Source organism: Balaenoptera musculus, chromosome 3 (genome assembly GCF_009873245.2).
Source record: "Balaenoptera musculus isolate JJ_BM4_2016_0621 chromosome 3, mBalMus1.pri.v3, whole genome shotgun sequence".
In the NCBI taxonomy this organism is placed as follows: Eukaryota; Metazoa; Chordata; class Mammalia; order Artiodactyla; family Balaenopteridae; genus Balaenoptera; species Balaenoptera musculus.
The window spans coordinates 114,884,039-114,909,995 of NC_045787.1; the positions used below are offsets into that span (position 1 = coordinate 114,884,039).

General features: G+C 39.7%; 1 protein-coding gene across 1 annotated transcript in view; it reads left to right on the top strand.

Annotated features, from left to right (window-relative positions):
- Positions 1-25,957, top strand: part of CTNNA1 (catenin alpha 1) — a 185,966-nt gene that overhangs the window by 12,347 nt on the left and 147,662 nt on the right. Inside the window, exons 2-3 of the mRNA XM_036845650.1 lie at positions 16,185-16,291; positions 17,659-17,854. Of these exons, the coding sequence (XP_036701545.1) occupies positions 16,187-16,291; positions 17,659-17,854 (301 nt within the window). The 5' untranslated portion in view covers positions 16,185-16,186. The remainder of the gene's footprint in view (positions 1-16,184; positions 16,292-17,658; positions 17,855-25,957) is intronic.

Below are 25,957 nucleotides of genomic sequence, written 5' to 3' on the forward strand. Positions count from 1 at the left end.
TTTTTATTAGATTCCATATGTATGTGTTAGCATATGGTGTTTGTTTTTCTCTTTCTGACTTACTTCACTCTGTATGACAGACTCTAGGTCCATCCATCTCACTACAGATAACTCAATTTCGTTTCTTTTTATGGCTGAGTATGTACCACATCTTTATCCATTCATCTGTTGATGGACATTTAGGTTGTTGCCATGTTTTGGCTATTGTAAACAGTGCTGCTATGAACATAGGGATGCATGTATCTTTTTTTTTTTTTTTTTTAATTTTTAAAAATCTTTTTGGCCACTCCACGTGGCGTGTGGGATCTTAGTTCCTGGACCAGGGATGGAACCTGCGCCACCTGCATTGGCAGCGCAGAGTCTTGACCACTGAACCGCCAGGGAAGTCCCTATCTTTATGAATTATAGTTTTATCTGGGTATATTCCCAGGAGTGGGATTGCTGGATCATATGGTAATTTTATTTTTAGTTTTCTGAGGAACCTCCATACTGTTTTCCATAGTGGCTATACCAACTTACATTCCCACCATCATCTGTAAGAATTTTTTTTAAAAAAGACTTTGAGGGCTTTACAGAAGAAAAAATTTATCATTTGCATTTAATTTTTGTGATGAAGTAATTTAATTCAGTTTAATCTTAGTGTTAGATAACTGATGTAATTCCTTAATTGCTAATTTAAAGGGTAGTTCCTTTCTGGATTACTTCATTTTGGCTATTCCATTTCATTATATTGAGCTGTGGATTTCCTTCTTTTTCTTGTTCTGAGATTTCATTATTAAATACTGTCATAAGTAAGTGGCTCATCAGTTGTATTTTTGCTATGTCTTATTTTATTTTGCTAGTATTAGACATTATGATTTGAAGAGTGTGTTGAAAGCCTGCTTAATTATCAGATTACATGTGCTGGTTTATTAGGTTAGACTGCAGACTGTTCTTGAAACTGAAAGTGCTATCATAACTCAGGAAACGCATTCACTGTGGCCCATTTCAAGTTACATGAAGGATAGGAGCCTTTGCTAATAGTCCATTTGCCCTGTGCAAATCTGATACATGCTTTGTTTCCAAGCAAAGAAACATTGTTACTGTTCTCTCATGGTATGCTGAATATTTCATTATGTTAAATATTTCAGTATTAATCTAGAGTCTTAATCATGGTTTGTGAAAAATGATAGTGCACTGAATAAAGCAGAGCTGAAAGGGTAGGTTATTATTACTGACGAGTCAGTGTTCTTGGGTGTTTTCTGTTCCTGGGGATCTCTAAATTGGCAAAGGTTTCTTATAATCATCTGTTACCATTTTCTTGCTTCCTTGGACCTGGGGTCATCATGTTCTCAGAAAAGCTCTGGACTGACTTTGAAGTGTATCTTTAGAAACCTGTCATTTTGCACAGAAGTGGATAAGTGAAATGTGAGCTTGATCCCTTGGGAGGAGGGGAAAAAACTCAAGGAAATGGAAGATGGCAACCCTTGAGAGAAATTTAAGCTTCTTTGGTGTCATTAAGACCTGTGAAAGAGGTAATGTTTTCTAGGTATCTTTACTGAGTTAGGGTCTAAGGTAGTGTTTAGTTTGCTGTATCTCAGTTGCAGGGGGAAGGGTTCAGTTAAATACAATGCATTTATTAAGCCTGCCTTTTTTTTTTTTTTTTTTGCTAATCTATAACGGGAGAGAGATTTCTTAGTCCTTTGCACACACATTGGTGTTGCTAGATGAAATCTAAAAACAGTCGAGCCAGTTCAGTTAATCATTTATAGAATGTTGTTAGATGAAAGTTACCATGCTCAAAAAAGGCATGATCTCTCTACTCAAAGGAGCTCTCAGCTTTATGGGAGATGGACACACTGATATCGTGCTATGTGGCAAGTGCTGAAATAGAGATGCTTGTAAAGTGATGGGGGAACCCAGAAAAGAGGGAACAGCTCTTTCTATGAAAGCAGAGGACATTTGTGTGAGCCTTGAAGGAAGATGGAAGAGTCTGGAGGGGTGCTCTGGGCAGCGGATAGGGGTTATATAAAGGTCTGGAGACATATACTATCTGGAGAAGAGTTTGGAGTGGAGGCAGGTGATGAGGTTGGCAGGCCATTGTGAGTAAGGTTTGTCTGTAGGAGTTTCCACTTCATCCTGCCTGTGGTGGGGAAGCAATGCCAAGTTCTTTTCAGAGGAGAGTTGATTCCATGACAGTGATAACTGGGGCTGTCTGGAGGGTAATTGGAAATGAGAAGACTCCTGAGAATGGGAAGTGTTAGAGTGAGATATTTACTAAGGTGCAGAGGAGGGGAGGGAAGAGGAGGAAAGGGGCCTAGAGTCTCCTTCTAGGGGACCTGGTTTGGTGGAGCTTTGGTAGGTGGAGAGGAGGAAGGCCAAGGGGGAATAGATGGGGAGGAAAATGCTTGGCTCGGGCCTTGTGGGGTTTAAGGAACTGAGCTCTGTGGTCATGTGCGTGAAGTCCTTTAGATTGGGAAAGTGCTGCTCTGGCCAGGAAGGCGCTTGCTTTTGGCTTTTGGTCTTTACTATGGTTACTGTAAGAGGTGGGGTTTTCTCCTTTGTCTTTGAGGGTTTTTTCTGGGGCGGGGGGTGCATTTCAGGATTTCTCAAGTATTATAGAATGGTATTTTCAAGTTAAGAAAGATAACCTCCAGTGCCTTCTTAATTTCTTTGCTTATCTTTTAGCCTTATCTTCTGCCATTTCACTATCTGTCTTATATTTTTCATTCACACTTGTGGTTCTTGGAAGGTGCCAAAGTTCTCTGGTCCCTTTGCACAAGCTGAAACAACCACCCTCCCTCCCTCCCAGTACATCAGATCCTCAGTGAGGACTCTCTGGCCATTGGGGATTCCCTCCTGGGTGCTCCTCTTTGCACTGGTGGTTCACTGTACAACTGTATACTTTCTGTTTTATTGTAACTATTTTCTGTTCTAGACTGTGAGCATTTCCCCCAACTGTTTTTGAAATTCTTCAAACGTACAGAAAAGTTGAAAGCGTAATACAACGAGCACTTGATTCTTCAGTTCACCTAGTTTCATCAATTGTTAACGTTTTTCAAGTTTGCTCCATTACTCTACATAAACTTTTTTTCTGAGGAATTTGAAAGTAGACTGCAGACACCAAGTATTTCACCCTTAGGTTTTTTGGCATGTAACTCCTAAGAGTAAGGACATTGCCTTACTTAACTACACTATATAAGAAATTTTACATTGATATAGTAACATGATTTCTTTTAAAGAGTGGTCCAAGAACCAGTGTCTGCTCTCCCTAGGAACTTGTGAGAAATTCAGACTCTTTCGTACTACCCTAGACCTACTGATTCAGAATTTGCATTTTAACAAGATTCCCAGAAGTACTGATCTCATGTACAGTCCATATTCATATTAAATTCCACCAGTTGTCTCAGTGATGTCCTTCATAGTTTTTTTTTTTAATCCAGGAATCAGTAAAAGATCCCATACCTCATTTAGTTGTTGCATTTCTTTAGTTTTTTTTTTTTCAAATTATATTCTTTTTTAAAATATATTTATTTATTTGGCTGCGCGGGGTCTTAGTTGCGGCATGCGGGATCTTTGTTGCAGCACGCAGGGTCTTTTTAGTTGTGGCATGCGGGGTCTTTTTTGTTGTGGCATACGGGATCTAGTTCCCTGACCAGGGATCGAACCCGGGCCCCCTGCATTGGGAGCGTGAAGTCTTAACCATTGGACCACCAGGGAAGCTCCCTGTATCTCTTTAGTTTTGATTTTCAGTCTTTTTTTCCCCCATGACGTTGACACTTTTGAAGAGTTTAAGCCAGTTTTATAGAATGTCCACAGTTTGGATTTGTCTTATTGTTGCCACTTTTGGCAGGAACAGTACATGTGTGATGATGTACCTTTCTCAGGGCATTGAAATGATTGTCAGATTGTTCTACTGGTGGTGATGCTAAGTTTAAACACTTGTGATTAAGTGGCATCTGCCAGATTGTTCCATTTAAAGGCAGCTTTTTCCTTTTGTACTTAATAATTAATTGCTGTGATGATCTGGTAGGGATTTCTAATTAGTCTTTGTGTTCCTGGCACCTAGCAGGATCCCCAGGATGTGGTAATTGGTCAGTCATTGACAAGTGAATGACAAACTAGGTCATCAAAGGTATATACTACAATATATATATACTATATACTTTTAGAGACAGTTCTTTCTTGCTTTCTCACTCAGTCTGGGCATCTTTTCTCCTGGCTCTCCAAGGAAAGTACAGTTGTCTTCTTCCTGCGTACTTCTCAGCTGTGTGAGAAGTTTCTCTGCCTTTTAGTCCCATTGTTGTAAAACAAAACCCTCTTTTCCCCTTTGTCTCTTTTCTCTTGTGCTTCCAGTCCACATGCTGGTTTCATCTTTGTTTTTCAGACCAGAGTCATCCAGTTTCTTATGGAAACAGGGACTTCCTGTGTATCCATAATCAGTTGCCTGTTAGAGGGCTTAGTGCAATTTTCTCTTAAACACTTCCTTTGTTGATGGTCTCAACCATGTCGAGTGGAAGCTAAGTAAACGAACATAGATATCCAGACCACACTGCAGTTACTTCAGCAGCTCTGGAGCTTGTTTTTGTTTTTTCCTTCACTTGATCTCTCTCACCTCTTCTTGCTCTGTGCTCCAGCCACATTGGCCACCTCTTTCTCTAAGCCCTGGGAAATGCTGCCTTGTCTCTGTTACCTCTGCCTGCAGCGCTCTTCCCCCAAATAATTCACTTGATTGGCTCTTCCTTGACTTTCAGATTTCAGCTCAAGTGTTACCCAGACAGAAAGGCCCTGGAAGGACCCTACCTAATTTCATTACCATTACCCTGCTTAATTTTCTTTCTAGCACAGATATTGTCTTATTTGTTTACTTATTTATACTGTTACTACAGCGTAGTTTCATGAAGGCAGAATTTTTGGTCGCAAATAGTGTCTATACAGAGAAGGCACTAAAATATTTGCTGATTGAATGGCTAAATGGTGGACTGAACATTGTTTTTTTAGGTTTACCTTTTGTCCTTTGCTTAGTGCTCTTGGTAATCATTGTGTCTCCTAATGCTTGTGGCATGGAAGTTCTTTCATTCAGTTGTTCCCTGTGTTTCCCCATTGCCTTTTTTTTTTTTTTTTTATTTTTTTTTTTTTTGGCTGCGTCGGGTCTTAGTTGCAGCTTGTGGGATCTTTCGTTGGGGCGCGCGGGCTTCTCTCTAGTTGTGGCACACGGGCTCTGGAGCTCGCGGGCTTAGTTGCCCTGCGGTATGTGGGATCTTAGTTCCCGGACCAGGGATGGAACCCGAGTCCCCTGCATTGGAAGGCAGATTCTTAACCACTGGACTGCCAGGGAAGTCCCTCCACATTGCCTTTGGTACTCTAGAAAAGGTAAGAAACAAAATGAGAGTGATGGTATGTTTTATTATGATTAAAAATAATTATAATTAAAAAAATTCTAAAAATAAAAGTAATCATAATAATTATAATCTTAAAAAAATAATAAAGATCTAGCCGAGTGTCTTTTTTCTTATAGATCTGTATATACCTGGAAGAGGAGTGACAGCTTGTACTATGTGCCATATAAGTGCCTGATATAAAATGTATTTGTATATGAGTTGATCACTGGTTTATGTAATCCAGTATTCTGCCGTATATGGAAACTTTTTACTCTGATTATGTTTTGGCTCTCAGGTTTGACCAAGGCTAAGCATTTTGTTTTTGGACAATGATATTGTACTTGTGATTAGAAAGAGACTGCTTTTTTTTGTGGTGGAGGGAGGGGAACAGGTTTTCTTTTTGTTTACATGAACCTGTGCTTTTTTTACTATATAAATTTATTTATTTTATTTTTGGCTGCATTGGGTCTTCGTTGCTGCGCATGGGCTTTCTCTAGTTGTGGTGAGCGGGGGCTACTCTTTGTTGCGGTGCGCAGGCTTCTCATTGCAGTGGCTTCTCTTATTGCAGAGCACGGGCTCTAGGCACGTGGGCTTGTGTAGTTGTGGAACGTGGGCTCAGTAGTTGTGGCTCGCGGGCTTAGTTGCTCTGCAGCATATGGGATCTTCCCGCACCAGGGCTTGAACCCGTGTCCCCTGCATTGGCAGGCGGATTCTTAACCACTGCGCCACCAGGGAAGTCTGAACCTGTGCTTTTATACTTCTTATTTTCTTATCTCTCCTTGGCCCTCTTCCCCCAATTCCCAACTCGTTTACATTTTAGGAGAAAGTGACAAGCTTGGGGGTGGATTTTGTAAAATAGGTGTTGGAGTGAGTCTATTATTATTTTAACTTTTTGGCTGCATTGGGTCTTCGTTGCTGCGCACAGGCTTTCTCTAGTTGCAGCGAGCGGGGGCTACTCTTCCTTGCGGTGTGCAGGCTTCTCATTGCGGTGGCTTCTCTTATCGCGGAACACCGGCTCTAGGCACAAGGGCTTCAGTAATTGCAACACGTGGGCTCAGTTGTGGCTTGTGGGCTCTAGAGTGCAGGCTCAGTAGTTGTGGCGCATGGGCTTAGTTGCTCTGCAGTATGTGGGATCTTCCTGGACCAGGGCTCAAACCCGTGTCCCCTGCATTGGCAAGCAGATTCTTAACCACTGTGCTACCAGGGAAGTCCCTGGAGTGAGTCTTAATTTTAAAGGTTACCTTTTTTTTTTTTGACAGTAACCGGGAGATTTGAGAGTTGAGATTCCAACAGCTGTGTTAACTCTGTTTAATGCAGATGCAACCTGGCATCCCTACGACTGCCCTGAGTAATCCACGGCCCTATATCTTGTGCACTGTGACAGTTAACGTTACTGTGGGTACTTTAATTTCTAAATTTCCTGATTTGCATTTAAATGAACCATTCTAACATTGCATTAACTTTAACCTTGCTGTTTAAAAAAAAAATTGGCATTTAGTAGCTAGGTGCGGATATTCTAAAGCTTTGGAGCAGGCACATTTTAAGAATAATGTGGCCATTCTGTTGTAAATGAACATTTAATATTTCTGGAGAAGGTATATAGCTCTTTGCACGAATGAGGCAGTTTGCCAACAATCAGCCTCCTTGGTTCTGATGGAACTATGCTTTTATTTTCTGCTTGTTGCTTCTCCATTTCTCTTTCTGTCACGAAGATTGCTAGTCAAATGCCTACCATCTCTGCCCCTTTCTGAATTTATAGTGAACTTTTGCGTTATAGCCAGGATTGCTATTTATAAGGTAATGAAGACTGAGTAACTACAGTTTTTTTTATTTCGTTCCACTAAGCATGATCCCTTCTGGAAAAACGTAAGGTTGCTGTAATTCATTAAGGTTGGCTAGCTCTAGTAGGTTTTGTAATAGATCTTGTGAAGGAGTGCTCTGTAAGTTAATTGGAAAACTAGAAATTGCCAAGATTTTAAAAGTTATTTGTTTAGTTACTCTAAACAATGCCATTAATTGTAGAGAAGCAGAAGCTATGACTAAGATTGAGGCAGGAGCTTTGTCTTGGTAGGCTTGTAAATATTTTAAAATCAGATTGCATAAATTTAATTCAGCTAATACTGTGTCTGCTCTGCATAAAGCATCTTTGCATAAAGTACCTTGCCAGCAACTTAAGGCATATAAAGAAGCATAAGCATAGTTATCACGTTAAAACTTTAAAATACAGGTAGGTAGGAATACCACAGGCTAAACCTGGAAAAATCAATTACGTTTAATGAAACAGTTTAGAGACTACTGAGAGACCATTTAAATGAAAGGAATACTAAAATTTCAGAGCTGGAAGGACATGGAGCTTAGAATTCAACCCCTTTCATTTTATAGATGAGAAAACTGAGGATCCAGATAGGTGAGGTCACTTGTCCAAGGTCAGAGAATAAATAAGTGACAAAGCTGGTTCCAGGAGCCATGTTCTTTCCAGAGAACGTATTTTCATTAGATTTTATTTTTTATTTTTTTTTAAACTTTGAAAAGGTCAGTATTCTTTTTTTTAAATTTATTTATTTAATTTATTTATTTTTGGCTGCGTTGGGTCTTCGTTGCTGCACGTGGGCTTTCTCTAGTTGTGGTGAGCGGGGGCTACTCTTCATTGCGGTGCGCAGGCTTCTCATTGCAGTGGCTTCTCTTGTTGCAGATCATGGGCTCCAGGCACATGGGCTTCAGCATTTGTGGCTCTTGGGCTCTAGAGCACAGGCTCAGTAGTTGTGGTGCACGGGCTTAGTTGCTCCACAGCCATGTGGGATCTTCCCGGACCAGGGCTCGAACCCGTGTCCCCTGCATTGGCAGGCGGATTCTTAACCACTGCGCCACGAGGGAAGCCCTTCATTAGATTTTTAAATGTTCTACCTCCGCTTTTTGAAATCCTTTTAGGGTTGGGGTCACCAAAAGCATAACTTGATTCTGTAGTATAGTTTAATAACATTTGGTGTCACTCTTGGAGGGGCCTTTGATTAAAGATGCCTCCTCACAAGGCAGTCTGCTTCCATCATGGTTATTGAAAGACTTGAAAACACACTGAATGGGTTCTCAGTTTTCAAGTGTCAGTATATTTCAAGTTTCTCAATGGAAGTGAGTGATTGAGTCCTTTGCCTTAACACCTACCTCCTCAGAGACAGTACTTAAAGAGGATGTGGAGTTCTGGGATGTGGAATCAGAAAGGACTTCAGGGGAGAATCTTGTTTAGTGATTGCAAAGTGTTGACCAACAAGGCAAACATAGTACTCAGATATGAGTGTTTGTCCCATACAGTGGTAAAATCTTTTGGAACAAGTTTCTAACATTAAAGTTGGGAGATTTAATGTAAAAATCTGCAAGTTTGGATGTCTTAAAAAATTGAATGATCTGCTAACTAAAGGTGTGCATGATAAAGATTGCCTGGAGCTCATGGGAAGCTGGGCACATGCTTTTCCCATTTACCACTCCCTAGTGGGTCTCCCCAGACCCAGAGAGGTCAGGGTCGTTTGCAGTTCATTATTGTGCTTACACTCTGCCTTTTTTTCCAGTTAATAAGAAAGTGAAATTATTTTGTAATTGGGAAGACAAAAGACCAAAAAGACTTTTTTTGAGAATTTAAAAATTTTTATTATCAACATGTGTACAGATCATCAGGGGACTCTTGTTCTTTCTCTAAGGCAGTCCTAATTTTTCTCCAAGTGTCTAAAGCCTTTTTCCCCGTTACTGGACTGATCCAGTCTTCCCAGGCTCACCTTGGGCAGCTTGCTCCCTCTTTGAGTTACCTCCAAACAGCTTTCCTTCTCCTTGGCAACTTCCCTGTGGCCTGAGACCTTGTCTCTCTCTCAGCTCAGGACTCTCATCCTGGTCTCCAGTTTTGCTCATTGGGCCCGAGCAATGGATTCTAAAACCGTAAGAATGCACGTGTATGGTGTTTGGACCTTGATTTGCTGGTTTTCAAAAGTAATCAAGTCCTCAGGCCAGGTACCTTTCCTCAGGCAGGGGTTAGGCTAAGTGCTTTTCCCTGGGCTCCTTTCAAGAAGGCTTTTTATTTCAAGAAAAAAATGAAAGGGTGTATTTCTTTGGGAAAGTGAATTGTTGTATGTTGTACTTGTTTAATAATTAAAATCCAAATGTGACCACATGTCTTCTTGCAGCTAGCTTCGCTTAAGTTGTCTTTTGACTCCTTCCCTCTGCAACCTTTGAAAGATTTTCTGTTTTGTGTTGATACAGTGGCTGGAATGCTAGGATACAGAAATGTGGGATCCATGGGGAAAAATCATTCCTTCTGAAATGTCTTATCTTTGACATTTGATGACATTTGCTTGAGCTGTTGTCAGTCCTGTAGCAATCTAAAGGACTCCCATCTCCTAGGGTTTACTGACTTGGGCTGATGTTTAGTGGGCAAATAACCTTTAAAAACCAAAGTATAGGCTTGACATAATATGAGTGTAGAGAGCAAATTTGCCCACTTGAAATGAAACAAATTCCCTGGAAATGGGCATTCTGTGTTACCAGATTAAGCAAATCCACATTCCTTTTGGCATTCCATCTTCAGCGATTCTAGAATTTTTAGATGATGCCTCCAGTAATATTTTCAGCTATATCTAAAGGAGTCTACCTATTTGTGCCTCAAGCATGCATTTATGGGAGAGGATACAAACAGATATATATATATTTTTTAATTAATTAACTTATTTATTTATGGCTGTGTTGGGTCTTCGTTTCTGTGCAAGGGCTTTCTCTAATTGTGGCAAGCGGGGGCCACTCTTCATCGCGGTGCGCGGGCCTCTCACTATCGCGGCCTCTCTTGTTGTGGAGCACAGGCTCCAGATGTGCAGGCTCAATAGTTGTGGCTCACGGGCCCAGTTGCTCCGTGGCATGTGGGATCTTCCCAGACCAGGGCTCGAACCCATGTCCCCTGCATTGGCAGGCGGATTCTCAACCACTGCGCCACCAGGGAAGCCCCCAGATATTTTTTATACTAAAGTTGTTAGGAGTGTACTGGTCACAGACACGCGCAGTTCTACCTTGTCCTGGTCATTATTCAAATATAGGATTTAGATGTCTGATGTTGCTTTCTGTAGAGGGTTTAGAACTGTGCTGTCCGATAAGGTAGTCACTGGTGGCTATTTAACATTAAAATGAAATAAAATAAAGATAGTCAATTCTCAGCTACACTAGCCACATTTCAAGACGTCTCTCTCCCTCTCCTCTCCTCTCCCCTCCCCCCTCCCCCCTCCTTGTTCTCTCCCTGTCCTCTCCCTCTCCTCCTACCTTCTCCTTCCCCTCTGCTCCTCCTCCCTTCTCTTCTCTCCTGCTACCCCTCCCTCTCTCCATCCTGTCTCTCATTTTTCCCTTCAATTTCCCTCTGTTCCTTATCTTTCTCCTCTCTCCCTCCTTTTCTTCTCCTTCCCACTCTCCCTCCTATTTTCCATTCTTCTCTGTATATATGCATATATTTAATACATTAGTTTTTTTCTAAACCATATGAGAGTAAGTTGCAGACATCATTCCCATTACATGTCACAAGGACATAGCTACAATATAATGATGGGAATTTGAAAATTTAACATTGATACATTACTATTTATTATCTATTTCAGAGTCCCTGATCAAATTTTATCAGTTGTCTCAATTTTTTTTTCCTCCTAATACAATTTTTAGTCCAGAATGACTGCATTTAGTTTTCATGTCTTTTTTAGCCTCTTTTAATTTGGAAGAATTTCTCAGCCTATCTTTGTTTTTTCCTACCTTGACATTTTTTTTTTTAAACATCTTTATTGAAGTATAATTGCCTTACAATGGTGTGTTAGCTTCTGCTTTATAACAAAGTGAATCAGTTATACATATACATATGTTCCCATATCTCTTCCCTCTTGCATCTCCCTCCCTCCCACCCTCCCCATCCCACCCCTCTAGGTGGTCACAAAGCACTGAGCTGACCTCCCTGTGCTATGCGGCTGCTTCCCACTAGCTATCTATTTTACATTTGGTAGTGTATATATGTCCATGACACTCTCTCACCCTGTCACATCTCACCCCACCCCCTCCCCATATCCTCAAGTCCATTCTCTAGTACTACCTTGACATTTTTGAGGACTGTATAGCTAGTTATTCTGTAGAATATCCATCACTTTGAGTTTGTCTGATGTTTCCTCATGACAAGATTGAGGTTATGTAATATTGGTAGGAAATACCACAGAAGGTGATGCTGTATCCTTCTCAGTGCATTGTACCAGGGGGTACATGATGTCCATTTGTCCCATTATTAGGGATGTTAATTTTTGTCACTTGGCTAAGGTGGTGTTTGCCAGGTTTCTGTACTGCAATGTTATATTTCTCCCTTGGTAATCAGTAATCTGTTGGGAGTTACTATGAGACTATGTAAGTACTCAGTTTCTTAGTAAACTTTTCATCTGTTTGCTTTAGCATTCTTTGATAATTCTTGCCTGAATATTATTGTGATGTTTCCTAAATGGTGATTTTTGTAAATATGTTATTCCTTCTCTATTCGTTAATTTCCTATTAGGGAGGAACTTTTCTTCTCTTTTGTTCATATTATCGTGGACTCATTCAGTGGATCACAGTCTGTTTTATTTAATTTAATGTTCACAAAAGCCATCTAAAGATAATGATAGTCTTTTTTCTTTATTATTATTATTATTTTTCTTTTCTTTATTTTTTTGGCTGCATCGGGTATTATTATTATTTTTCTTTATTTTTTTGGCTGCGTCGGGTCTTAGTTGCAGCACACTGGATCTTTGTTGCGGGATCTTTCGTTGTGGCTCGCAGGCTTCTCTCTAGCTGTGGTGCACGGGCTCCAGAGGGTGTGGGCTCTGTAGTTTGTGGCACTCAGGCTCTCTAGTTGAGACGCGAGAGCTCAGTAGTTGTGGCGCGTGGGCTTAGTTGCCCCGTGGCATGTGGGATCTTAGTTCCCCGACAGGGGTCGAACCTGTGTGCCCTGCATACAGGTAAAGAAGGTGGATTCTTTACCACTGGACCACCAGGGAAGTCCCTGATAGTCTTTTTCTAAAAAGTAAATGATAGTTTTATTTTATAAATGAGGAAACAAGTTCAAAGTGATTAAGTGATGATCAAGCCTGCCTTTTGATTATATTGTCCTTACAATTTGTAAAATAAAGATTCTGCTTTTTTTCATTACAAAAACAACTTTCTAAATACCTGTAATTTTATAAAATCAGAAAATACAATTATAAAAAAGAATGTTAAAACCACTCATAATCCCCAAATCTTAGAGGTAACATCATTGTTAATATTTTGGTTTATATATCCCCCTGCAGTTATACTTCATATTGTTTTCAAAATCCCCTTTCCGTCTTCAGTAGTATGTATTTTGAACATTTTCTCATAAACCTCTACATTTTCACCATTTTTAAAATGAGAAATTTCAGGTATACACACCCAGCCACACACTACATGTCTTCCATCTAATTTAACATTTATGAATATTTTTTCATAATTCCTTGGTCTCTCTGTGTATGTATTTTTACTTTAGCTGAATTTGAAAGTTGCAGTCATCTTGACATTTCACCCCTAGATATTTCAACATGCATCTCCTAAAAATAGTACTTTTTCTATATAGCCACAATTCATTATCACATCTATGAAATTGAGCATTAATGCCATAATATAATCTAACATTTAATATTAAAAATTTACCAATTTTCCTGCAAATGTCTTCTTAATAGCTTTTTGTTTCAAACTGGGATCCAAACAATATACATGTATTGCATTAGATTCTTAGGTCTCCTGAGCCTTTTAGTCTAAAATACTCCCCACACCCCCCATATTGACTTTTTGACGAGTTAAGGTCCTGTTGTCTTGTAGGATGCCTTACATTCTGGATTTGTCTGTTACCTCATGGTGTTGTTTAACATGCATCTGTATCCCCTATAAATTTCTATACTTCATATAAACTTGCAGTACAGTCTAGGTTAGGGTTTCTTAACCTGCACTGAATTTGAATTGGAAAAATTTTGTCTTTGTTGTTATTATTAATAGGAATTTAGCATTTCCTTCTATTATTAACAATAGAAAACCAACTCCAGTTTTCAGTTGAACCTCTAACTTTGTCCCACTAGTAGGAATCTCAGTGCTTTTCATATGTGCAGCAATTGTAATGTATTTTGAAAAAGTGCGTGTTCATTATTACTTTGAAGTAGTTATCAGACTTCTTGACATTTTTTAAAAAAAATTATTTATTTATTTTTTGGCTGCGTTGGGTCTTCCTTGCTGTGCGCGGGCTTTCTCTAGTTGCGGCGAGCGGGGGCTACTCTTTGTTGCAGTGTACGGGCTTCTCATTGCAGTGGCTTCTCTTGTTGCAGAGCAGGGGCTCTAGGCGCGCAGGCTTCAGTAGTTGTGGCACACAGGCTCAGTAGTTGTGGCTCGCAGGTTCTAGAGTGCGGGCTCAGTAGTTGTGGTGCACGGGCTTAGTTGCTCCACGGCATGTGGGATCTTCCTGGACCAGGGCTCGAACCCGTGTCCCCTGCATTGGCAGGCAGATTCTTAACCACTGCACCGCCAGGGAAGTCCCTTGACATCTTATTTAATATGTTAATTAAGAGCATATATATTACTGCATCACACATTTGTGAAGTATTTTTATAGCTAAATTTCAGTATATGTGTTTCCTTGGTAATCCTTTGAATTGTATTTCATGCATTTAAAAAAAGTTCTGAGAAAGGGTCTATAGCTACCCTGTGCAGTACTGAAGCCACTAGCCACATATGGCTATTGAGCCCTTGAAGTGTGGCTTGTCTGAATTTAAATGTGCCTTAAGTGTAAAACACATCCCAGATTTCCAACACTTAGTACTTATGTAAACATCTCTAATTAAAAAAAACTGATTACATAACTAAACGATAATATTTTAGATATACTGTTTTAAATAAAATATATTATTGAAATTAATTTCATCAGTTTCTTTTTACTTTTTTAACACGGCTACTAGAAAAATTTAAATTACATAGGTGACTTGTATCATATTTCTATTGGACAACATTAGTCTATAGGCTTTACTAGACTGCTAAAGGGATCCGTACATTGAAAAAGGTTTAGAATCACTGTGCAGAGGCTTCATTAGACTCAGGTTAAACATTTAGTTTTAATTTTGCTGTTGCACAGCTAACTTTGCTCAGTTTATAGTAATACAGAGGCTCTTGAAAAACATTTAAAACTTATTTTTCATTAAGAATACTTTTTAGGAAACGTAGGGCACTTCATATTTCATTATGTTAGGCATATACTATCAGAGTTGCATTATTAGCAATACTAAGTTTAGTTATTTAAGGGGATGATTATTAGATCTCAACATTGTAAAGGTATATCTTGCCCCCTTTGTAATTAGTAAGTAACCTGTTCAGGTGATACTTTGGCACCTTACAAATACCCTATTCCCCAATAGCCTATCACCTAATGGTGTTAACATTCATTGATAATCCGTGTTTGAATCAGTTATCACACTGGGGTTTGCAAAATGGTCATTTTCTAATTCTATTCTACATTTATGGTACAGAAATTCTCTTCCCACCCCCTTTCTTTTGAGGATCCCTATGGTCATAGGATAGCTATCTAATAGGCAGTTACAGTCATCATTTATTCTTCTTGATACTCAACTTGTGAATTTAGCCAATGGAGCCCTTGGTTCTTGTATCTTTTTGATATGATCTTGTTAGTGTTTGTGTCTTTCCTTGCTTTCTGCACAATAGGATATATCAGACCTGTAATAAACCTTTTTTTTTTAAAGGAAATAGTATTTAATAGAAATAAAGACCTGGGCAGTGAGAACACTAATTTTTGTTTTTTTCTAAATTTTGTCAGTATAGTTTTTTAAGAGTAACACAGTATCCCCTTGTGTGGTTGGTTGTGTGATTTATTCAGTGATCTGTTGTTTGAAATTTAGGTAGCTTCCAGTTTTTAATGATTGTATACAGTGCTAATGTGAACATCATTGTATCCAAGTTTTTACATGTACCTTAATTTTTGCTTTAGAATAAAAATTGAGGGGTAGAATTTCTTGTTCACAAAAATGCAGCCTTTTAAGGTTTTATAGTTCTATGAACAGTTTGTTGTCTGGAAAGTTTTAGTGTTTACCTCAACTACATGTCTCACCTGGTTTTCTGGTTTTTCTTTAATCTTTGAGGCACTACTTTTAGAAACAAACACCAACTGCTTGGTATTTTGGCTGAAGTCTTTTCGCTTAGTCTTAAAGCCTCTGTCTAATGGAGGTTTACCTTGACACTGATACAGTGATATTTGACTAAGTGTGACTTGAAATTTCTTCTGGCTACAAGTGATAATAGCTGTAGGTGCAGAGGGCAGTAGGCTTAAGCATTATGTTTTAATACAGTAAGACAAGATATTCTCTAAGAATCCATCAAACATTGAAGTGAGGTTTACCTTTTAGATAATAGTGTATTATAAATATTTTGGAATAAGAAAAACCAGAATCTTCTGTATTAGTCTTCTGTCACTTTAGCTTTTCATCCTAATTCTAAGTCAGTGTGGAAAAACTGGAGGTAGAAGTGTTTTGGTGCCAGAGAAGCCGAAAGGGAAAAGCTCTGTGTGTTTGGGAATGCCCTCTTACAGTAGCCCTAATGTTTGTAAACTCGAAATCTTAAGTGTAAGAGGTTGTAAGAATTATGGGCCCTCACGTGCAGGCTGGTAAGAATTTTTTTCATCTTGTGGTGATTGTAGCTTTCCTGGTATAAAAGTCCTTAAGTAGGAGAAGATTTGTTATATGTTTCATGTTTGTGTTTGATACTTGCCTGACTTTGTCTTTTTCTCTTTCAGAAATGACTGCTGTCCACGCAGGCAACATAAACTTCAAATGGGACCCCAAAAGTCTAGAGATCAGGACTCTGGCAGTTGAAAGACTGTTGGAGCCTCTTGTTACCCAGGTAAGAATCTGCAAACAAATACATAGTTGTTGTAACATGGTTCCATAGCAATAGGCCCGGGTAATAAACACAAGGCAAGGTTGTTTAGTTCAAAGCCTTAATTTCAGTGGTTGAGTTTAGACTGATAGTAATGAGACAGTTTGGCTCCACTAATAGTTAAATATTGATGTGTGGCTTCATTTAGCCCTTTAGAAACACATTTGCTGCCATTTTTTCAGTCTTATTGGCAGTAATAGGGGTTAGTGGTATGTAGTGTGACTAATACTTAAAAGTATTTCCAAAAAAGATAGGATTCGTATCCTTGACTGTTAAGCCTCTTCACCCTGCTTAACACACCTTTTGTTGTCTAGGATTGATTAACAGGTCATTTAACTTGAGGGTGTAGGTTTGGTATGTTTTGTTACAAGTACGGATATCACAGTGTGATGACATTTCATTAACTGTTAGCAACTAGCTATGCACTTTTAGTGTTTTGGCACATTTTACTCCTGGGTGTGTGTGTGTGTGAGAGAGAGACAGACAGACAGACAGATACCGTGCGAGCACGAAAATGAGATGTAATGGCATGTGCTGTCTTTTTAAAAAACTCCATTCTAGCTCATAAATATAAACTAGTATTATAAATAAGTAAGTAAGTAAGTAGAGTGTGTGGTAATACTTGAGAATATTTACCTTCTTGGAGCCCGTCTACTGCAGCTCTCAGTTAGGTCTTCTGTGGACCGCGTTACACTAATAAATGTTTAGTCATCTTCAACCTATACAGATCGTCATTATATGCGTTAATGATGGTTAATGTCTGGGACTTAAAACACCGTCACAGTAGGCAGCTTTGGGCAATTGTTCCTTTCTTTATTAAGGGCCTTTCCTAATTAATTGCGATTTATGTGAATAAACTGAAAAGATTTCAGAAGCAAGTTATCTTAAAACATTTTGCACAGGTTGAAAACATGGAAAAATGTGACCTCCAGGCAGATCTAATAAATTCATTGTTAACCTCTTTCTAACCTTCTTGATGACATGCAGTAGAGACATGTAACTTGTTTGTTACCAGTTTTTAATTTGTAAAATGAAGCTTAACAACCTAATGATCATGTTTGAGGAATTAAAATATTCATTATATTTCTTAGCTTACACATTGAGATAGCTAAATTATTTTGGAAACTAAATAGAGTATCATTCCTGAATATCTTAAATATGGAGAGAGTTGTATGTTATTTGTTAATGCTTAATGGAATCTCATAAGTGTGATGTTTCATTTTATTATGAATAATTTATTCTTGCTACCTTTAAAGATGTTAGTCTTTCTGTTTTTTTTTTTTTTTAATTTTAATTGACTACAATTTAATTTTCAAAAATGAAACTTTTAGGTTACAACCCTGGTAAACACCAATAGCAAGGGGCCCTCTAATAAGAAGAGAGGTCGTTCTAAGAAGGCCCATGTTTTGGCTGCATCTGTTGAACAGGCAACTGAGAATTTCTTGGAGAAGGGGGATAAAATTGCAAAGGAGAGTCAGTTTCTCAAGGAGGAGCTTGTGGCTGCTGTAGAAGATGTTCGAAAACAAGGTAGGTCAATATTGCTTTTTATATAGAGAGGGGCAGGCCTTTCTAGAAAAATAATCCTTGAAGGTGACTTTTTGTGGTCAGTATTTTCATTCTTACATGCTTGCCAGTTGCTCAAGTAACTGAATGTTCACTTAGTGGAGATGTATTAAGTTGTACTGGCTTAAGCTTTAATCAGGAGAGATTAACAAAGGAACGTCTTTTTTGGAGAATCTGAATCCAGTTCTCTTGGGTGTTCCAAATAATAGCTGAGTCTTAGAAATGTTATAGCACAATTTGATAGGAAATAAATGGGGCAGAAGTTTATCTTTTATCCTATGTAATAGCTCTTAGTTTGTGCTGAAGATGTAAGGGTGATAAAATGGAAAAATGTCCAGCCATTCTGAAAATACACTAGAAACTGCTTCATTCTGTCAGACTGGTATGTTAAATCAGCCATGCATATTTGCACTGGCTTGAGTTTAAAATAATTTAAATGTGAGCTTAAGGGAAACATTTTTTTGGGAAACTCAGAAGTAGTGAAAAGTGAAATTGTAACCCACAGCTTATCAGTAGTTACTATTAGAAAAACTGTCATCACTATGATGTAATAAGCACGATATAAGAGGACTTTATTTAAAAAATTTTTTTATTTTATATTGGAATATAGTTGATTAACAATGTTGTATTAGTTTCAGGTGTACAGTAAAGTGATTCAGTTATACATATACATGTATTGGTTATCTAGATAAGAGGACTTTAAATCTGGATGATTAACTTCTTGAAACCTGCAGTTTTGTGTTAAACTTCTGGTCCAGCAGGAGGACTTCAACAAAGACATAGGTTTTTTTTACGGCTGTTGGATATCATCTAAGGTGAACTGACCTCCTGCTCTGTGCATGTGCTTTACTGGCTTTTGGGAGAACCTCAGTGGCTCTCTGATGGCTGACAGCAATGTACATAGTCCCTTGGAATCTTAAGTCAAATTCATCCCTGTGACAGTACCCAAAAAGAGCAGTGCATTAAATGGAGATGCTATCTCCCATTGTTCTGAGTTTGCGAATAAATATTTCTGATACTGCAAATGATGAGATTACTTAAGTTCCATAATACTAGCTAGGTGGATGTGTTAGTTTTCTCTGGCTGCCATAATAAATTACTACAAACTTGGTAGCTTAGAACAACAGAAATTTTTTTTTGAAGTTCTGGAGGCCCGACATCTGAAATCAAGGCGTCAGCAGGGTTGATTTTTTCTTGGGGCCTCAGATGAAGAATCTGTTCCATGTTCTTTCCTGGCTTCTGTTTGTTGCTGGCAATCCTTGTCATTCCTTGGCTTATAGACGCATCACTCCAATATCTGGCTCTTTTTGTCACATGGTATTTATTCTCCCATGTATCTCTGTGTTGCAAAGTTACCTCTTATAAGGACATTAGTGACTGATTTAGGGTCCACCCAGTATGACCTCATCTTAATTTGGTTATATCTGCAAAGACCCTATATCTAAATAAGGCCATATTCACAGGTTCTGGGTGGACTTGAATTTTGGCGGGACACTATCAACTTGGTAGAGTGGGTTTTTAATGAATTTATTTTAAAGTGGTTTAATTTTCCAATTCAGGACAATTTTTGAGCTTCCTGTTGAGGAAATCAGGACGCTGTTACTTCATAGACCTCAGAAAGTTTTGTTTCCTAGGCCTTCTTGCCTCCTCTAATGAAACTCACAGTCTTAACAGGTGAATTTGGTCAAGTGTTCATTGTCTAGTGACTAAGACATTTATTTTCAAAATAAAGCTTAATTATTGCAAGAAACTTTTTTTTCCACTGTATATGTTCCTTGTTTCAGAAGTTACTCTGATACAAATCTGTAGCAATCATGGTATAATACACTCTCCCCAAGCACCCCCCTATTATGAATGCATATCTAAATTTCTGTTTCTTTGTTTTTTTTGTTTATATCTGAGAAAATCTTTTATGTGGCTCTGAATCATAAATACTTGTTCGTCCCAGTCCAGCTTTGCAATTATTTTTGATCTATTCATGATTTAGTCACCATAATTTTCCTTCTCCTTGCAGGAAGACAAAACAAAACAAAAGTAAAACTAAAGCAAATATATAACTGCCTGTCATGATCGTTACTGTATCAGATGTGAAAAGCTGAAGTGCCTTGCCTTTTTTCTGTTGGCTTACTTTTTTCTCTGGTGATTGTTAACAAATGGTGATGCAGCCTCTCTCCTATCATAAGTAGAAAATACGTGGTATGAAAATGGTTAAGCACAGATTCTTTAGTCAACCAAACCTTGTTGGTTATGTTGTTGAAGCTGTTTACTCATCAGTTGAAACCCTGAAGTGATGTTAATATATCTGCAGATTCTTTGACACCTTTCTGTTTAGAAAGTGGCGTCTAACTTTGATTCTCTTGAATGTGTGTTGTACTTAGAGACTCTTGGTTCTATAAAGAATAGAATGTGATGAGGAAGTTACACTATTTACTTTCGAAGCAAAGTCATAAAAAGAGTGTTGTATCCTCTTATCTCTTTCTCATGGGTTATTCACTCTGGGGGAAGCTGGCTGCTATGTTACACAAGGACACTCAGGAGGTCTTGTGGAGAGGAACTGATGTCTCCTGTACCAATTTGCCAAGCATGTAAGTAAGCTGCCTTGGAAGCACATCCCCCAGCTACAGTCAAGTTTCAGGTGATGGCAGCCCCAACCAACCCTGAATTCCTGACCCACAGAAAACTTGGGGAGATAATAAATATTTATTTCAAGCAACCAAATTTTGGGGTAATTTATTGGGTAGGGAAAGATAATTAATGCAAAAACCTTTCCCGGGCCCGCTTTCAGTGGTCCTGAGCACTTATGCAAAACTCTGACCTAACTGCTCTGAATTTTACTGGCATATAAAATGTAGAGTAATTATGATTTATCTAGCACTCCATAGCAGATTGACTAATGAAGCAGAGTTAGAATCCTTTGCATTTTAAGTCTGTTGCTTACCCACTGAAACACTTATAAAGGATGTATATTTATTTATTTTTATTTATTTATTTTTGGCTGCATTGGGTCTTTGTTGCTGGTCATGGGCTTTCTCTAGTTGCAGCGAGCAGGGCTACTCTTCATTGCGGCGAGCAGGGCTACTCTTCATTGTGGCGCTCGGGCTTCTCATTGCAGTGACTTCTCTTGTTGCAGAGTGTGGGCTCTAGGTGCGTGCACTTCATTAGTTGTGGCACGCGGGCTCAGTAGTTGTAGCTCACGGGCTCTAGAGCGCAGACTCAGTAGTTGTGGCGCACAGGCTTAGTTGATCTGCGGCATGTGGGATCCTCCCGGACCAGGGCTCGAACCCGTGTCCCCTGCACTGGCAGGCGGATTCCTAACCACTGCACCACCAGGGAAGTCCCTAAAGGATGTATAAAAAGATTATTTTGTTCCAAATTAATGTGGGCTACTTTTGCCTAGTACAAGTTGGCATTTTTTTTTTTTTTTTTTTTTTTGGGTAAAGTTCAAGTAGTAAGTATTTTAGACCTTATTGGCGATAAGGTCTTTCTTGACACTATTGAGTTCTGCAGTTGTGTTGGGAAAGCAGCTATTCAGTACATAAACAAATGGGCATGGCTGTATTCCAAGGAAAACTTGTTTATGAAAACAGGGAGTTGGCCAGATTTGACCCACAGGCTGTAGTTAGCTGACCTCTGATCTAGGGTTAAAGATATGAGCTTACTGTTTTCAAATAAATAATTGATTTAGGTACTTATAATGCTTTTGAGCCAAAAATTGGACCTTCTGTATCTTTGAGTTTGTACAAGCCCTGTGCTTTCTGTGCAGTCATAATTAATAACCAGAGACTTGAATGCATGCAGTTTTTCAGCATAACTTAATTTTCTTTTTGTATTTGCCCCTGATTACATGAATAATAAACACAAACATTTGTGAGTACACTAAAACGTTATCATAACACTGTCAGTTGGTAAAACATTCACATACATAAATGCAGGGTCACTTTACCTCAAGACCAGGTGAGTCTCCTGTCGTGGATGGGAGCCAATTATCAATTGCATGGCCTCCAAACCCCTGTGATCTAGGGATTTCATTGTACTGCTAGTCAGCCCAAACTAGTTGTTAACTACCTTATATGGGCTGAGGCATACATGTGCCTCATAGAGATGTGCTTTTTTGGGACCCTGCCCACCCCCCATGTTCCCCTCCCTGATTAGGTCATTCTTACTTTATACTTTTTCTTCCTAGCTCTTAGCATAATGATAATTAAATAATTGGTTGTCTTCCCCTCTCTAGGCTCCAGCAGGGTAGGTTCTGTGCTGGTCTGGTGACTGTTCTCTGGGCAGCTATCATGGTGCCTGTTCTATGATAGGCACTTAAATGTTTGAGGAAGGTAATTGACTATGTTCTCCAAGAATTATGTGAGCAATGGCTCTTTCCAAAAATTAAGGTGAGTTTCCTCCCCACTGCCAAATGTAAATGCAGGGATACTGGTGGAGAATCTTACCTTAAAAAAAAAGAAATTGAGATATAATTCACTTAACATAAAATTCACCCTTTTAAAATGTATATGATTCAGTGGTTTTTAGTATATTCACAGAATTGTGCAGCTGTCACCATTATTTAATTCCAGAACATTTTCATTGCCCCCAAAAGAAATCTCATACCCATTAGCATTCATTCCTTATACATATATTGATTTTTAAAAAAAATTTATTTAATTTATTTATTTTTGGTCACGTTGCATCTTCGTTGCTGCACACGGCTTTCTCTAGTTGTGGTGAGCGGGGGCTACTCTTCGTTGCGGTGTGTGTGCTTCTCATTTCAGTGGCTTCTGTTGTTGCGGAGCATGGGCTCTAGGCGCGCGGGTTCCAGTAGTTGTGGTACGTGGGCTCAGTAGTTGTGGCTCGCGGGCTTAGTTGCTCTGCGGCATGTGGGATCTTCCCGGACCAGGGCTCGAACCCACGTCCCCTGCATTGGCAGGTGGATTCTTAACCACTCCGCCACCAGGGAAGCCCATATATTGATTAACGATACCTGGAAAAGAGTATTCATGAGTCCTTGAATAGGGCTCTAATGAGCAAAAGAGGGCCCTTAACTGATTAGGAGACATCCAAGGGACAGAGATGGGAAAGCCTAAATGAAACTTGTTTGAAAAGGGGGAGACATTAAAAAAGGAGGACCAGTGATGGTAAATTGGAAGTTGACTGATGAGGAATAGTTTCTACTAGAACAGGGTGTTTTAATCCATTAGTTACAATTCACAGTTAGATCTCAAAGGCCAAGAACAGAGACTTGCTGCTGCATCAGTGACTTCTTCCCTACAGCTCTTGGGCATTTCTGGGTGGAGGAGGAGGAGAAGGCCCAGAATCTGAGGTGCACCTTTATGTATTCCCGCACGGCTTCTAATGATACTCTGTTCGATAAAGGGGCCAATGATTGGTGTACTGCGCAACAGTGGATTTCCTGGGAAGAAGCTTGTTGTGTTTAGAGAGACCAGAGTGGGGAAGGGGCTGGGTGACCATGTGTGGTCTCTGATGCAGAGAGACTGTCTTCAGGAATTCCCTGGCAGTCCAGTGGTTAGGACTCAGTGCTTCCACTGCAGCGGTCCCCAACCTTTTTGGCACCAGGGGCCCATTTTGTGGAGGACAATTTTTCCACGGATGGGGGCGGGGATGGTTCAGGTGGTAATGCGAGCGATGGGGAGCAGGCAGATGAAGCTTCGCTCCCTTGCCCGCACCTCCTTTGCACCTCCTGCTGTGCGGCCCGGTTCCTAACAGTCCGCCGCACCGGTCCGTGGCCTGGGGTTTGGGGACCCCTGCTGTAGGGGGCCTAGTTTCAATCCCTGGTCAGGGAACTAAGATCCTGCATGCAGAGCGGCGCGGCCAAAAAAAAAAAAAGGCAGACAGACAGGAGGCTGTTTTTCCTGTTTCATCTTGGAGCTTATAACCAGGACATATGGAAATGTAAATTAATAATAGCATGAGTGTCATGCAAAGAATGGAGTGGACTAGGAGGTAAGCATGGGATTAGAAAAGCTTCCTGTAGGTGCAGTAGTGGATCTTGAAAGGTGAAAGAAGGGAGGGGAAAAAGTCATTCAGGTAAGAAAACCAGCAGACAGAGCAAGATGTGGGTGAGGAACAGTGAGGGTTCTGACTGGAGAGGAGTGCTGGGAGGAGAGGTTGGATAAGAAAGCTTGGAAGCTAGATTTTAGAGGGTGACTTGGAATGCCAGGTGAAGAAGGGAGCACGGTCCGGGAAATGATACAGGATTAGAGGGTTCTGTGGCTGGAACAAGTCTCCCAGGTTCAGGTTCCCATATATTTAAATATATGTAGTGACTCAGGACTTGCTACCTCTGGAAGCAGCTTTTTCCAGCCTTGTGTTTATTTTTAAAGCTTTTTTCTTCTTAAATTAAACTAAAATATGTCTCTTTAACTTTGTTCCTGTTTTAAGAATTTCTGCCATCTGGGCAACACAGAATAGGAAAAAAAAGTGGTGTTTGGGGGAGATTAGTTTCTCAGGTGTGTGCAGGAAGCTTTAAAGTGGTTGGGGGAGAGCCTGGAGGCCAGACCAACAGTCAGGAAACCATCAAGGTGGTGGGCGGTGAGATGGTGCTATTAAGGACAGGACTGCTGCAACAGACCATGGAAAGGGAGAGTTGGCCAGTTGTCAAGCAGGTTTACTGCCAGCTTGGCCTCTGGTAAATGGCTAATTTTCTGTATAGATAAAACTAAGGGACCTGGTATGTGAAAAATTACAATATTTTCCTCAGACTTGAATCACTTAGGGTATATATTGAGGCAGTGTGTGCTACTAAAAACTCCAGGTGAATTACCTAAAATTAGCATACTCTCCTCAGTTTAGAGCCATTCTAAGATTCTGGTGTGCAGTTTTCCATCAAGTTGAAAAAAATTCCATTACATTATTTGCTTCAGTGTTTATTTACAATACTAAAAAGTCAACTAACAGATTATTTTTTTTTAACTTTTTATTTTGATTCACAGGAATTTGCAGAGATAGTACATAGCAGTGCAGTATACCTTTACCCAGTTTCCCCCAATGGTTACATTTTATGGAACTATAGTATAGTATCAACTCCAGGAAACTGACATTGGCACAGTAATTCTCTGGTTTTATCACCTGTGAAGATTTGTGTAACCATCTCTGCAGTCAAGATACAGAACTATTCCATCACCACAAAGCTCTCCCTCATGCTACCCCTTATAGTCATACCCATGTTGCTTATATTCCCCACCATCCCTAGCCCTTGGCAACTAATCTGTCTCCATCTCTAATTCTGTCATTCCCAGAATATTGTATAAGTGGAATCATACAGTATAATAGACTGTATATGAATATATGACCTTTTGAAATTGGCTTTTTTTTTTTTTTTCCACTCAACATGTTGCCCTTGAGAGCCATCCAAGTAGGTGTGTCTGTCAGTAGTTTGTCTGTGAGTACTCCATGGTGTGGATGTAGCTTGTCTTTTCATCCTCTTAACAGGTCTTTTGCATAGTAAGTTTTTAATTTTGATGAAGTCCAATTTATTGATATCCCCCCCATTTATGGATTGTGCTTTTTTTTAAAAAAAATTTATTTTTGGCTGCGTTGGGTCTTTGTTGCTGCACGTGGGCTTTCTCTAGTTGTGGCGGGCGGGGGCTACTCTTTGTTGCAGTGCTTGGGCTTCACGTTGCGGTGGCTTCTCTTGTTGTGGAGCACAGGCTCTAGGCGCGTGGGCTTCAGTAGTTGTGGCACGTGGGCTCAGTAGTTGTGGCGCACAGGCTTAGTTGCTCCACGGCATGTGGGATCTTCCTGGGCCAGGGCTTGAACCCGTGTCCCCTGCATTGGCAGGCGGATTCTTTACCACTGCGCCACCAGGGAAGCCCTTGGATCGTGCTTTTGGTGTCACGTCTAAGAATTCTTTAACAAGCTTTATGTTAGCTCATGAAGTTTTATGTTTTACGTTTAACTCTCAGACTCATTTTGAGTTAGTTTTTGTATAAAATGTGAGGTTTAGGTTGAGTTCTTTTTTCCCTTGTGAACATCCAGTTGTTCCTGTATCGTTTGTTGAAAAGACTGTCTTTCCTTCATTGAATTGCTTTTGCACCCTGTTAAAAATCAGTCACCTGT